Source organism: Furipterus horrens, unplaced genomic scaffold, assembly GCF_987537825.1.
Source record: "Furipterus horrens unplaced genomic scaffold, mFurHor1.1.pri manual_scaffold_9, whole genome shotgun sequence".
Taxonomy (NCBI): Eukaryota; Metazoa; Chordata; class Mammalia; order Chiroptera; family Furipteridae; genus Furipterus; species Furipterus horrens.
In genome coordinates this window covers 8,210,114-8,225,223 of record NW_028327179.1, presented here as the reverse complement: position 1 = coordinate 8,225,223, position 15,110 = coordinate 8,210,114, and the positions used below count along the sequence as shown (strand labels likewise).

At 43.6% G+C, this 15,110-nt stretch overlaps 1 protein-coding gene across 1 annotated transcript in view; it reads left to right on the top strand.

Annotated features, from left to right (window-relative positions):
- The first annotated feature begins 1,976 nt into the window (after positions 1–1,976).
- The window catches only part of BBS9 (Bardet-Biedl syndrome 9), a 343,600-nt gene continuing 330,466 nt past the window's right edge, over positions 1,977–15,110 (top strand). The window contains exons 1-3 of the mRNA XM_090287031.1: positions 1,977–2,429; positions 9,178–9,300; positions 13,239–13,389. Coding sequence (XP_090143157.1) covers positions 9,189–9,300; positions 13,239–13,389 — 263 coding nt within the window. The 5' untranslated portion in view covers positions 1,977–2,429; positions 9,178–9,188. The remainder of the gene's footprint in view (positions 2,430–9,177; positions 9,301–13,238; positions 13,390–15,110) is intronic.

The following is a 15,110-nucleotide window of genomic DNA, read 5'->3' as shown; positions in this document are numbered from 1 at the left end:
ACTTCTATTAGTGGCAGTCTAAGTAGTTTACATTTTTAATATTAATGTTGTGATGGCTTAATATGAGTATTAAGAATTAATGCTTTTCGTGAAATACTTTTCTCTGAGAAAAGTAATAATTTAGAATTCATTTTCTAGTGGTAATGTGAATTGGGGGTGAAAAACAGGAACTTTGAAGCGAAGGCTAAAATCCAGTGAAAAAAGCCGGAACGAAAGTTTGAAGGTTGGTTACCTACCCTGAATTTGAAAGCAAAGATATAGACCATGAGAGAGAAACATGTATCAGGAAATGGCTCTTGGTGGCTAACTGGGTTCAAATAAAAAAATAAAATAAAAATAGCAGCCATTTTCAGATAGGCGACTCTGAGGCAAGCCAGCTTCAGGTAGAAGAAGCCTTTACTGGACCTGCCACCTACACTGAACTACCTACCTGCACTGTGGCTAGACATCTGAGCCAGTCTTATAAAGGAGAGTCTGGAATTTTAGTTCAGCCAACAGGACTGAGGCTTTTGCTGTCTAATCAGAGCTGCACAGCAATATCCCTGACCAATCGGGACAGTACGGTTTGGACCCATCACACCGTGAGAATTCAGAGTCCTCATTTGCATGAGGGTGGACCAATGATGGACTTTTTTTTCTTTTCTCTTTATTGTTATTTATTTTGAGAGTGTGTTTATTAAAGCTGGGGACAGTGAATTAAGGAAGTGCCTAGGAAGCAACAGGAGAGAGCCCAGGCAGGGGGGGGGCTGTCCGATCACTGGAAAGTCAGAGAAAAGTGGGCCTTGGAGAGAGGGTCAGGGCGCTAACCTGGGAAGAGCTGCCGCAGTCCATTGATGCCCTGGTTGCAAGTCTCCTGGGGACCTTTAGAGTTTGAGCTGCAAGCCTGCGGAGGAAGACGAGGTGGAAGGGAAAGGTGCTAGCATGCTCTTGGGACTTCTTCCTACATAGGTTCGCTCCCTTCTGGGTCGGGGAGTGTGCTTTCCCTTTAACTGAAGGCTGTATTTCTCCTGTTGGAGCTGAAGACCTCTCACTGGAGCGTCTCCCAGGGCCACCTCTTTGCTACAGATGTGCTACTTCATGATCCAGCTGTAACACCACGGAGCTGTTCCACAGCGCTGCTGTGTCATATCTGAGCTGCTTGCCAGGAATAAAGTGTCCTGCCTCACTGCAACCCCACTTTGGGGATTCCTGTTGGTGTTGGATTGGCGCCAGTGGATGAAAGATGAAAAAAAGTTTGAAAAATTGACGTTATTCTTACATTCAATTGTAAAGTTGAACATTTCAATAGCTATTTACCAGGAAATCCAGTCCAATGTCTATACTAAAGAAAATATTTAGCACATGTGATCAGGAAACATGTACAGATAACTCTATAACAGCACTTTTTCCACTAGGAAAAAAAATAAAACACCCAGAAACTTTGCCCCACGCCTCAGTGGTCTTGGTCTTCTGGCCGCTTTTCCCCCCAGACTTCCTCCTCAAGGTGTGTACTGGGCCAGCACCACCCTCACGCCCACCTGGGCCACTGCAGCCCAGTCGGACAGAGGTTCGTGGGCCTCCTGCTGGAAAAGATGAGGTCGCTCCCCGAGGTTTTGGTTCTCCCAACCCCTATCTCATGGGAAGGCCCCGCCCCCGCATAAAGCCACACCCACGAGGGGGCGGGGACAGAAGGAGCTGGAGGGTTGCAGCCTGAGTCCGACGCCCAGGGCGGGTTGCGGATCTACCTTAGCGCCCAAATCGAAGGAATGTTCAAAGACCGCGGAAGGAATTTAATTAATTATCTTTCTCTGCCAATGAGGACCAGGCAGTGGTTCCTTCCGCCGTGCCCAGTTGAAATCCGAACCCAAGCACCGCCTACTCAGAAAGATACTATTTCCGTCCTCCCTAGCCAATCCGGACTACATCCCCCAGAAGGCATCGGGGCTCCACCGTCTGACTTGCGCAGTAGCCTTCGTTGTAAAGTGCTATGACAACAGGGCGAAGATGGCTTGGAGTTAGGCGGGAGTGGGGAGGTGTCCCTTCCGCTGCTGCTGTCCTGTTTCTGCTGCATCTCAGTCATTACCTCCTCCTTCATCATGTCCTCTTCTTTGTGAGCAGCAGCTCTTGCCGTTGTTTTTGCCTGCCTGGTTTCTTCCACGGGATCGATGCCGTTTTCCCTGCTTGTCTCCGGGGGTGACAGAGAAGGGATGCAGAGGAGCTCCTTGGGGTGATCCCTCCAACTGTGGAGCTGGTGCTGCTCTTTGCCCGGGACGTGGAACGAGTTGGACCCGGAGAACGAGAGGGAATAGTGAAGTTAGGGTTGCTTTTCTCTGCACCCTCTGCTCTCGCTCTCGTCCTTCCAGCCCTGGGACCCTGGCAGGCATCCTTAAAGGGAAATCTGCGGAGAATTGGAAGAAAGGCGGGGCAGGACCCACCTGATTCGGCATCAGGTAAGAAAGGAGGTGTAGCATTAAATATAGCGGGGCACGGATTCCCTTTGTGAGTTTTGTTTTGTGGGCAAGATTGACCCTCAGATGCCATGTAATGGTTTTGAGGGATACAGGGCGATAGGTTTCTTAGGAAGGCTGTTTATGTTGAAAACAAAACACAACGTTGAGCACAATGTGTGTGAGGAGGGCCTGTGAACATTTTTGAGAAAGGGTGGTAAAAAAATTTAAAGATGCCATTCAGGAATGTCACGTGATTCACGAGCATCCTCTTATGACATTTCAACAGGTCCTGTGAGGAAATAGTCGAAGCAGTTCTTAGCCTGTGACTGAAGTCGGATTCATGTACTAATACTCCCTAATTCCTTCTTGCAATAGGATTATTGTTTCCCATTCTCTCTTTACATTGCAGACCACTGCAGTTTTGATGAACTGACCCGATTTTATTAGCATCTCCCTTCCCCTTTCAAGTCCTGAAGTTGACTCAGATTTCCAGGAGAAATTCAGGTTTTTTTTTTTCCTATCTCACTTTTACTTAAAAAGTGAAACCGCATCACAGACACGCACAACGTGAACGTGAGACTATGGGCCTTAACTAAAGTCTGCCAGCATTCGGTGAGAGAGAATTTCTAACTTATTAGAAATATGTAAATTGAGAATATGAGAATAATTGGTAGAATTTTTTTTATGGTGAATAGAGTGAATCATTATTCAGAAGAAGTAAAAAAAAAACTTAAAAAATGTGCAAATAATTTATAAGCTATTTATGAGAGTTTAATAAATCTTTTATTTTGTGTAATTGTCCTTAAATTACAACTACACTTATGTTTATAGTACAACTTGTTGATGGAAGCATCACTGAAGGTAAAAAAATCCAACATCAATAGTATATAGTAATTTTAAAAGTTTTACACCTTCCAATGTATGTAAGCAAGTCTTATCTCTCAAAGTGAAAACTTTCAAATATTTTCCAAAAAGCATTGAGACATGAATTTATAAACATCTCTGCTGATTAACAACATATCTATGAAAGAGTACTATCAGTCTTTTCTGTGTCCCATTTAAACTTCAGTGTGGAGGTCAGATTGGCACGTGTAATTTTGTCTTGCTCAGAGCACACTCCACTACCACCGTTACTTCTAAGTTACTGCTGACATTTATTGAATGCGTCCCATGGGTCGGGTATTGAGCTAAGCAGCTGCATGTGGTAGGCCACTTTATCCTCCCCCACCTGGAACAATAGGGAGACTGGAAGGTAAGGAACTTGTCTAAGGTCGCATAGCTGGAGTGTGGGATCAGAAAGGGAACCCAAGACTCTTTCTCCTGTGCTCTTTGTCTTTGGTGTCTTATATTGAAAGTTCCAGCACTGACCCCTTGTCACATTGTCTTCGAAAGCAGCGTTCCGCTACCTCTCCGGGCACCTGTCACCTCTCTTGGACTGGAAGACCTGATTCCTATTCTGCGGGATTTGAGGTGGCATTAGTGTGACCCAGAGAAGCAAAGCTCCAGATATGAACCACAGGAGTTTCAGGGTCTTAGCCTCCTAACTCTAGACACCCCATAGGGTTCTTGGGGTTGTCACTGCACGGACATTTCCTTAGTCATCTTTCCGTATGGTAGGACTAGGCCAATGAGGTGTTAAAACATATGTATCTTAAATAAAAACTCAGTCTGAGTAAACTTGGTGTGGGAGGTAATATGTATATAAATAGGTATTAAAAACCAAAAAAAAAAAAAAAAAAGTGTCAAGCGATAGTATGGAAGAGAATTTCTGGAGCTTAGGGGATAAAGAGATTATCCTGTATTTATCATTCTAAAAAGGCACATGAAATCAATCTTTTGTGGCTATTTATAGGTATGCACCTGTTAAAACCTTCCAGTTATTGTTTTCTAATCATCTTTTAACAATTTAATTAAATGTATAAAGTGCTCTCCTGAATTTTGAATGTGCAGTGACTAGTTACTATGAACAGAGGTGCAGCTTTTTGGTCTCTGTGGTGTGGCTGCACAGGTTTAGGTTCTGGTCTCGTCAGCCTGGCTTTGGGTGCTGCTTCCCCCACTTCCTAGTTGTGACCCCTTGGGCAGGTTCCTTAGCCTCTCCGTGTGCAAGGACACCCGAATAATGCTACCTGTGATTTACTTTGTAGTTCTGTTATGAAGGTTAAAATAGAATACTCGCAAAGCACTGAGAACACTGCCTGGGACATGGTCACGGATGAGTACATTTTAGTTATTAGTTTCCTTTCCAGGGAAGGGAGGTGACGGCCATTGAAAACCCGATTTATGAGTTTTGTTTTTCATTTGCTTAAAAACAGAAAGTCATCGAGGAGCTGGAACCCAACACTGAATGAGTAGGGGATAGAAAACGAATTCTTGTTTCTTATTGTTATTTAAGACAGGTAACTGAACCAAGGAAAAGTCAGTTTTATATGTATTTAGTTTTTTGTTATTTGGAATATTTTTTGTTTTGTTTTTTTTGGTAACAGAAAAGCTGGGTTTCATGATTGAAAAATGCCCTGTTATTAGTTTTCTTTATCTTCCTTCTTCCTGACCTGCCAGTAACTGACCTCCTCTACCTACTGTTCACCTTAGTATCTTAAAGTGAAGGCCTGTATCTTTCTGAGTTTGGAACATGAATTGTCATTTTTATTTAAGTCTTCATTTACGGTTAGTTTTTCTTTCTTTCAATGTGGTGGTGGTTCTTCCAGGAGCAAAGGGAGATTTTATTTTGCTAACATTCTGAATTTAATGCGCTAACGCATTGTTCTTCTGATAGAATGCGAAATGCAACCACAATATGGGAGTATCCTACGTTTTAAAAAAGGAAAACTTATTTATTTATTTTATTATGGGAAATTTAAAACATAAACAAAAGCATAAGGAATAGTAAAACAACCCTTCATGTATCCAACACCATTTACTCTTTTAAAGACAACGGCCTGATTGAAATACAATTCACAGGCTCTACAATTCACCCATTTAATATGTACAGGTCAGTGTTTTTTTGTGTAGTCACAGTTATGTGCGGCCATCAGTTGTACTGAGAGTTTTGAATGTTTTCATCACTCAAAAAAGAAAGCTTTCACCCGACCCCTATAACTCATCCCCATCAGACCTAAGCAACCACTAATTAGTTACTTTCTGTCCCTGTCGATTTGCCTGTGCTGTATACACTTTGTATAAGTGGAACCATACAATATGTGGTCTTTTGTGACCGGCTTCTTTCTCTTAGTATAATGTGTGCCAGGGCTATCCAGGTTGTAGCAGGTCTCGGTACTTCATTCAGACAGGATATCCAGCAACCTTAAGGTGTTCAGACTTGCATCAAACCCATCTGTAAGGCCAGGGTGGAAAGGAACTCCCCTTTGAAATCGATTGTCCTGCAGTGAAGTTGTCATTGTAAAATTCACCAATTTTTGGAAAGGAAATCTATGGTATGCCAGCTGAGCACAGGTGAGCTTTTGGGGTTTCTCAATATCTTGGGAGTAGGTAGGGCGCCTTTCTTTGCATCTGCCATTCAAACCAGAGAGAAGCACTCAGGGAACTAATACTGGGTACTGACCATCAGCCCAAATTGTTGGTTTTCCTGTTGTTCATTAACTTTTTAAAGGTATCAGTTCTTATGTAATAAATTATTATTCACAATGCTACACCATACCACCTGGGACATGGGGAACCAATATGAGGAATTTGTAGGTAATGGAATTTATGCAATTTTGCTATGCATTATCTATGCTTTGCCCTGGGATGAAAGTCAGTGGACTGAAATAATTAAGGTAGCTGTGGTCTTGTGAGGAATTGCCATTCGTTGGACCTAGGTTTCAGTTAGCATTGTTACCACCTCCTCTAAATATTAACATAAAGTAGGCCCTGGCTGGGTAGCTATGCTGGTTAGTGTCATGCCGATATGTCAAGGTTGCAGGTTTGATTTCTGGTCAGGGCACATACAAGAATCAGCCTATGGCTGCATAAGTAAGTGGAACAACAAATTGATGTCTCCCTTTTTCTCCCTCTCTCCCTTCCTCTCTCTTTCTAAAATTGAATAAATGAAAAAAAATTAGTATAAAGCAAAACAAAGAAATCCTTCTGCTGACCCTTGCTTTTCCAATTAAATTGCAGGAAGTGGCAGCCCAATAAGACAGGGATCTGGAGACCAGGGAGGGGTGTGCTGAAGCAAGTTTCTGCCATTAGTGCTGTGGTTTAGGAGAGTCACAATCTCTCTGGATCTCTCCTACAGGATGCGAGGATCAGCTGACGGATGGATACCTTCTAGCTGTTAAAATTTTGTGAGCTGAAAAAGGAAGCCTCTTTTTCAAGCTTTGGAGAGGTCACTGGTGGCAGATGCTCCAGGAAAAAGAAAGGGGGAAGGGAGAGCCATACTATAAGAAAACATCCACTTAGGCTATCAGCTACCCGTTCAGCTGGTGCTTTTCAAACTTTAGGTGCACGTGAATCACCTGGGAAGCTGCGTGGGGCGGAGCTGAGGTCCTGCATTTCTAACGGGCTTTCAGGTGCTGCTGATGCTGCTGACCCAGCGACTGACTGCAAGGAGCTAAACTGTCCAGGAAAGGAGGACTTTCAGAAGCCAACGAAGTGCTGGGTGACGAAGGAGACACTGATAGAGCAGCAGAACCAGGATGGAACACAGTGTTGCCTGTGTTATTTTTTTCACTAGGAATAGATCTTGAATTTTATGATACAAGACCATGAGCAATTAGGGCATGACAGGGAATGTTTCCATTTACAGACGGTGTTAGGGAGTTAGTTTTTATATCACAGATCCCCCCCCCCCCTTTATTTTAGGAAGCTACAAGAATTTGTTGACTAACAAAGGTTTTAAGGCCATTTTCATGTATTAGCTATTTCCACCGGGTGCCGTCCTGTGTGTTTATATTCCAACTGCAGCTGCGTCTCTTGGGGCCCCTTATCTAAGCATTTTGATTTTTTATGAATCATTCAGTAGCACTGATGGAAAAAACTTCTCTTTCCCCCTTACTTGGGTATGTAGTGTGCTCTGTAGGCAGACCCTGGCATGTTTTCTCTTCTGTCTTCCTAAGACAACAGGAAGACCCCTCTGAATGTTGAACAGATCTTCCCTTCCTATTTTCTGTCTTCGAGACGCCTTTTAAATTGGCTGTTGCGGAGTGTGTGCCATGGCTCACCTCCTTGCAGGCCAGCCTATTGATTTCTGTCCTTGGCTGCGTCTCCAAATGGGGCTTGTACCCCAAGCCTTCTTTCTTTATGATGTATCGGCAGCGTTTCATATTGCTGGTCGCTCTCTTTTTCCAGATGCACTTTTTTTTTTTCTCTTCCTTCCAGATATCAAGCGTGGTTTTCCTTTGATCTCATTGGAAGCTCCTGTTCAGTTTTCCGGCAGATTCCTCTTCTCTCTTACCTCTCATGCAGGAGCCTTGTCCTTCCACCTTGGAAGCGGGTGCCTGGTTTCCTCCAGACTTCCCCCATGCACCCCTGCACCTTTTCCTTTTCCCGATCAAGCTTTGTATCCTGTCTCTGTCATAAGTCACAGCCGTGGTGCTGACTCTATGCTGAGCGCAGTGCGTACTCCGAGGGAGTCACTGAGTGGCATTGAATTTGAATAGTATTCTGCTCTGGGCAAGAGAATGCTGCATCTTCCTCTTGGTACTTCACCGAGAAAATACATGTGAGCTTCATTCAGATATGAGTTTTAGTGTTTTTGGCCATCGAGTTTAGTGTTGATGAGTCAATAATAAATAAAGTAGCTTTAAACAGAAACACACACGCACACACACAGGTCATGTATTGATGGGTTGATGAAAATGTTGTGACAAGAGGCTCGTAGTCATCTGACACTGTATTTCCCTTAGGACCAAGGGTTCAGTATTTGCTGTGACCTTATGGAGCACAGCTTTGGGTAGGGAGCACTGACCATGTTTTCTGTTATTTCAATCAGTATAGCAGGAGGGAACGCCTCATTTATGTTACGTTTGCTCTCGTTGCACCCCAGGGTGTGTGACGTTTGTGTTGTAATTCAGAAGGTGCGCCAAGCTTTCACGCCCACCATATCAGTAACTCAGCAGGAGGTGTGATTCCTCTAGCTGAGGAATCACAGCACAGAGGTCGTGCGGGTTGCCTGAGGACACAGGTTGTTCGTGGTATGAAATGGATCCACAACTCAATTTTCCTGCCTTTTTTGGTGAGAATTTCTCTTCTTACAATTAGGATGGGGAAAGGGAGCGAATGCTTTGTGAATACCTGTCACGTACAAGTTCCAGTGTTGGTCTTTTGAGGCACTGGATCTCATTAGTGCTTCTCAGCAACTCAACGTGGCAGGTGATGCTGCAGTCTTTCCAGTGACCAAATGACGGGAAATTAGGTATTTTGCTAAGGAATTATGTCCTAACTCGTGATGGTAGAATTCGAACTTGATCCTCCAAGGAATTTGTTTTTTTTGTTGCTTCATGTAGCTGTTTACGAAATCGCTCAGAGGGGAGAACTGGCCCCACATACATGTATGTGCTTTCTCAGCCTGACCTTCCAGTGTCCTTGCAAAATATCTGATTAATGCTGTCACCCGTTTGGAGTGGTGGTTTCACATAGGTCCACAAAAATACAAAACATGAAAGTGAAGGCAGAAATGTTTTTCTCAAAGTTGTCCAAGTTTAATTTGCTATGCCTTGAGATAATTAATTCATAATTCATGGTGTGAAGAGGATTTTTTTTGTGTGTGTGTGAAGTGGATTTTTATTATAAATACATGTTTTCTTTTTAGAGTGAACGACCATGTCTTTATTTAAAGCCCGTGATTGGTGGTCTACTGTTCTGGGAGAAAAAGAAGAATTTGATCAAGGCTGTTTGTGTTTGGCTGATGTTGATAATTCTGGAAATGGACAAGGTACGTAACTTATGGCCAGGTATCTTGGAATAAAACATTACATAGATGAAATAAAAACAACTTTCTTTTAAAATGTGCACTTTATAGAACCTTGGTAAACTGTCATGTGCTAATTTTGAAGACAGTTTTCCTTATAAGGAATGTTTAGGTAGCAGGATGATAAATCTAATGCTAACATCTGTTTGGTTTGTGTTTTTCTGCTTGTGTTGATTCTGTCATGTTATTTGCTGGAACTCAGAGAAATATTAGAAGACATCATTTAATTTGTTTATTTGTTGCAAAATTAGCATAAACAGTAAAATATTTTGATTTTTTTGAAAAACTGAGAAATTTTCTCCTTTAGAAATTATTTGAAAGAAAAATTACATTCTTTTAAAATTGAATCTGAGAGCCAGTCTATACGAATGGAGAAATTATGCAAGCTCTCTTTGTCGGTAGAAAACAATTGTTAAATAATTGCTTTCATTTCATTTTATAATACTAGAAACAGTATTTTGTTTTATTCTTATCGTATTTGCTCTTCTTTGCATCCTCATATATTTAAAGTGGTCTTTAAAACATTTTAGTTCTGTATCATTGCTATTTGAAAGGTGTATTTGGTTTTAATGATGTATAGTTGTGAGCCTTTATTTTTCTTTTGTAATCTGGATAGTTGTGGACCTCTTAAAAAGAATACTTATCACAGTATGATCCTTCCTTTGTTCGGTGTGTCTAAGTATTGTCTCCTAACATTTTTCTTTGTTCTGATTTTCTTGCCTGTAATGAAAACTGAATCTGGGGGACAAGGTGAGAGGAGAAAATTACATTGCCAAGGAAGAGTGGGGGGCACTAACGTGCAGTGGGCACCTGTTTCTAAGGCCAATGGGGGCCCTCCCCTCTCAGTGACAGGAGACAGGAAGGCCTTCTGTTCAGTGGGTGTCCTGTGAGGGTCTCAATGATCAGCAACCCTGCCTTCGGCCCAACTTTTTGTGAAAACTCATGATTCCCCTATTATGTGGCAACAGAAGAGTCCCACCATGAAAATACTGGCCACAGAGAACAGTTTCAAACACACTTCTGCCCAAACGAGCTGATGCTCACATGGGTTGGAAACTGTACTTACTGATTGTCTGAATAACATACTGTGCACGCATCGTTTTTCTTAGGCCTCCTCGCTGGGGTGCTACCAGTGGGTTCCCAATATGCTGACCTGTTGCTTCCCCCCAATTCATAGACCAGTTGTGAGCCACTTCCTCTGTTTACCCAAGTGTGTGGTAAACATTGTCCCATGTGTGTGTCCCACATAGAAAAAACACTGATTTTTATTACTCATAGCCTGGACCACCCTGTATCATAATGTCCTGGGGTGATTATTATACACGAAAATTTTCTATGCCAGGTGTTCAAGACCCTATAAGAGCATGTTCTGTGGGGGTGGATGGATTAGAGGTGAGCTTAGGTAGCTGTTCTTTTGACAAGCTCTGAAGCTGAAAGGCGGCATGCTCAAGTTCATGGATTATTGTTGCTGGTCTTCTGGAGCGGAAGGTTCATGAGAGGAGTTGGGAGATGCCCTGTTTGAGGAAGCAATGGCTGGTAGGCAGGGGGCAGCAGAGGTTTGGGAGTGGGCCGTCCGCTGGGTGTGTTTGAAGCTGTGAGAATGGGTGAAATGCACAGGGAGACAAGGTAGGATCAGAGGGGAGGCACCGTAGGACCACAGCCTGGAGACTAGGAGCATCTAAAGGGGAGGGCAGGGAAGGGTAATCCGTAATGGGTTCAGAGGAGGGTGGAGGGCTGGTACGTGGGAGGAGAAGGCTAGAGAGGTTCCGTGCCATTTCGCAGCAAGGGGTTCATTGCTGTCCTTGGTGAGGGTGGGTGGGTGGGCCCAGCGGTGACCGGAGCAGAGTTTCACTGAGTGAAGGAGTGGGAGGCTGGGAAGGCTGAGTGTTTATAGCCCTTTAAAGAAACTTAGGTGCGAAGGGGAGAAGGGAGGATGATTACTCGGGTAAAGACAGCGGGGAAAATTCAGTGTGTTCATAGAGGAAATAGAGCAGGCATCCGGAGAGGACAGTCAGAGAAGGGCTCAGGTGTGCATCTGGAAGGGTTAACCTTACACAGGCACGAGCGCTTTCTTCACGGTGGCAAAAGGCGAGAAGGTAAGAGTGGGAACAGATGAAGAGGAGTTTGCGGGTCACATTGGGAAGCTGAGGCAGGACTGCCAGTTGACCCCTACTTTGAAGTGGTCAGAGACTGAAGGGATCATATGAGGCACCTTGGAATTGTTTTAGGTGATGTTGACTCAATCCGTAGAAGAAGAATTCCTCGCTCATCTTGAGACTCCCGTTGAAATGAGACATGGTGCATTTAAAGTGATACCTGCCCTCCCGCTCTGCTCGATTCGGGGTGCAGAGTCTTGAGACAGATAATGGGAGTGGGGGTGAGGGAGAGAGGCTGACCGGTTCAGGGGAGGTGACCTGCCGACCTGTGGCCGGAGGACGTAAGGCTGACTGAAACATAGCTCCTCCGTTTACCTCTGAGCCTCTCAGCATGAATGCCTCCACAGGGCAGCTGTCCCTCGTACGAGCACATGTGTCCGTGGTCCTCCCCGTCTGCAGAGGGAGATGACGTGCACCTGCTGCTTCAGAGGCGCTTTCTGGGGGTGTCCCTTCCCCTTGTCACTCAGTCATGACTACAGCCCTGTACCTGCTGCCTCTAGACTAAGTGGTACGTGCAGTCTGTGTTCACAATCATACGTAGTTGAGAAGAGAAGGAAAAATTTTTTTAAAAAAATTAGGATGAAGAAGTAGGAGGCATTGTATGGTAACCCGAAGAAGTCACGTTGGGGCTCCCTTCTGGTTTGCGACGGGTCACCGGGCAGTGTAACTGTGCTAATAGTTTTTTTTTCACCTTGACTAGCCTTCCCTGTCTGGTTAGCGTTGGCAGGGCCAGGCTCCCTGGGGAGCCTCCAGGATCCTCCTTTGCTTCTTCCAGCTTCTGCGACCCCAGGTCTTCTTTGGCTCGTAGATCTTTCACTCCGCTCCCTGCCTGCCTAGTCGCTCCATTGTCACACGGTCTTCTTGTATGTCTGTGTCCTCCCAGGGCACTCCCCTTCCTGTCTGAGTTTTCTCTCCTTGGAAGGATGCTAACAGAGTCCTGTCACACACCGAATCGACTGGGACCTCATCTTAGCTTGATTACGTCTGCAAAGACCCTGTTTCCAGATAAAGTCCCAGGTACTTGGGTTTAGGACCTCAACGTATCTTTCTGGGGCACACCCATTGTAGATAGTGTCCTCTGTAACCAGAGGCCTCCAAATCCTTTTTTTTTTTTTTTAAATAAAGATTTTATTTACTTTTTAGAGAAAGGGGAAGGAAGGGAGAAGGAGAGAAACACTGAGAGAGAAACATTGATGGACTACCCCTTTTATGCACCCCAAGTGGGAACCTGGCCCGCAACCCAGACATGTGCCCTGACTGGGAATTGAATCAGCGACCTTTCACTTTGAAAAATGACACCCAAGCCACTGAGCCACACCGGTCAGGGCATCAGAATTCTTTGTAATACAGGGTTTCCAGGAGCCAGAACCAGCTGTTTAGTGGACACTGATTAAATCAGTTTACAACCTTTTACTAGTCCTTTGGTAAAACAGCTTGCTTTGGTGGAGTTAAATTATGACTGTGGATAACCAAATTGAGGCTTTGGAGACAATGTAATATGTTTATACATTTGACTACTGGTAAATGTAAAGCTACTTTTGAAAACCTATGTTATTAAAATAAGTGCACGTTGACTTCATCTTTTGTTGTCAGATTGGGCTTTGTATACAAAGCAAGACTCAGTTCTTTTAATTTTTAGATTTATTTTTTAGACATTAGAAAGTTTATTTCCAAAGAAATATTGTCACTCTTTGTTTTTCCTAATTCTTCTTCTTCTTCTTTTTTTTCTTTTAAATCTGTCTACAGATAAAATAATTGTGGGCAGCTTTATGGGGTTCCTGCGGATCTTTAACCCCGACCCTGTAAAACCAGGAGATGGGTCTGAAGCCGAAAATTTGCTTCTAGAAGTTCACCTACAAGATCCAATACTGCAGGTGGAAGTCGGAAAGTTTGTTTCGTAAGTACAGCCCCCAAATTCGGGTATTTTATTTTACTTGGAATATATCAGACCCTACTATGTCACGTTTGTGGATTCTTCAAAGAAGAAAGAAGATCCATGAATTTAATATATTTTCTGAATATTGTCACCTAGGTGTTCCTTCATTTAGGACATTTTTTATAGTAACAGACCTAAGACACCTGATGGATCAGAAATTTAAAGAAAAAGAGATAAGCTTTTGAAAATAACCAAATAAAGAAATAGAAAATATTCACTTAAAACACGCAATGTCCAGGTTATATAAGTGTCTCTTTAAATAATTAGACAAAGCAGCAGTTATGCTGTTTGGCACATAACTTTAAAGCTTTAAAATATGTATTTGGGGTGGAGAGGCCCTTAGTGTCTTAAAAGAAGCCAGATCAACCCGCAGAGTTAAGTCTTCCCTTACAAGAGCTTTATTTTAGAGTTTGCATTTTGTTTAATATGTCTACTTTTCATTTACTGATGACAGTGCTGATTTTATCTTATTTCTATACGTGAATTTTCTTAAAATAAGTCTATTTATTTTTTAAATTAAGTTTATTGGGTAACATGGGTTAATAGCATGATATCAGTTTTAGGTGTACGTTTCTATAACACAGCGTTTGTGTATTGCATTGTGTGCTCAGCACCCAAAGTCCAGTCTCCTTCTGTGACCATGGATTTGACCTCCTTCGCTCTCTTCACTCACCACCCCACCCCTTCCTTCTGGGAACCTTGTATGATTTTGTTTTGTTTGCCCCTTTGTTGCCTTCTGTTTGACAGCCCGCACATGAGAGAAATCCTGTGGTTCGTGTCCTTTTCTGTCGGACGTACTTTGCTCAGCATGGTACTGTCAGGATCCGTCCGTGTAGTTGCAGACGGCAGCACTGCACCCTCAAGCCTGTGTTCCTCGGTCATTCATAAACGCGTCCGTTGTGAAAGGTTATGTAGGCAGCGGGGGCTTGTTTTCTCTGCCTCTTCTCTTTGACCCGCCCCCCCTCCCCCCCTCTTTAGCCTTCTTACACCTGGGAGTGCCCTGAGCTCTGGATTTTGGCTCACTCCATTTGCTCACCATAATTAAATTTGATTGATTGATTGATTGATTTTTAGAGAGCAAGAGGAAAGGAGAGAGGGAGGGATAAAGAAAGAGAGAGAGAGAGAGAGAGAGAGAGAGAGAGATTGATTTGTTCTTCCATCCATCTATGCACTCATTCATTGGTTGTTTCCTGTATGTGCCCTGACTGGGGATTGAACCCACGACCTTGGTGCATCTGGCTGCTGCTCCAACCAGCTGAGCTACCTGGCCAGGGCTGCTCATCATCCCATTTCTTCAGGGCCCTGAGTCCTGCTGGAAAAACCTGACCATCTCCCCTCTTCTCCTGCTATGTTTCATTCTAAGAGGAAGCTGCTTCCTGGACGCGATAGGCCAGGGCTTTTACGCACTGGGACAGGTGGAAGGGGTGATGTTGTGACCGATGTGGATGGTCAATATCTACTCCATCTAAAAACAGATGGTGGTAAGGCACCCATGATGCACTTTGAACATGTTATATAGGATGGGTTTATGCCATAATATGATAAAAGGATTCCTGCCTTTAGAAAGCATGTTTACCTTTCTGTTTTTTATTTTTTTTTCCCCAAAAAGTGAAGTGCTGTGACAGCCATTCTGCCCAGTAGTCCTAAGTTTGGCCTTTATCTCTGTGGTGACTTGTTGGAAG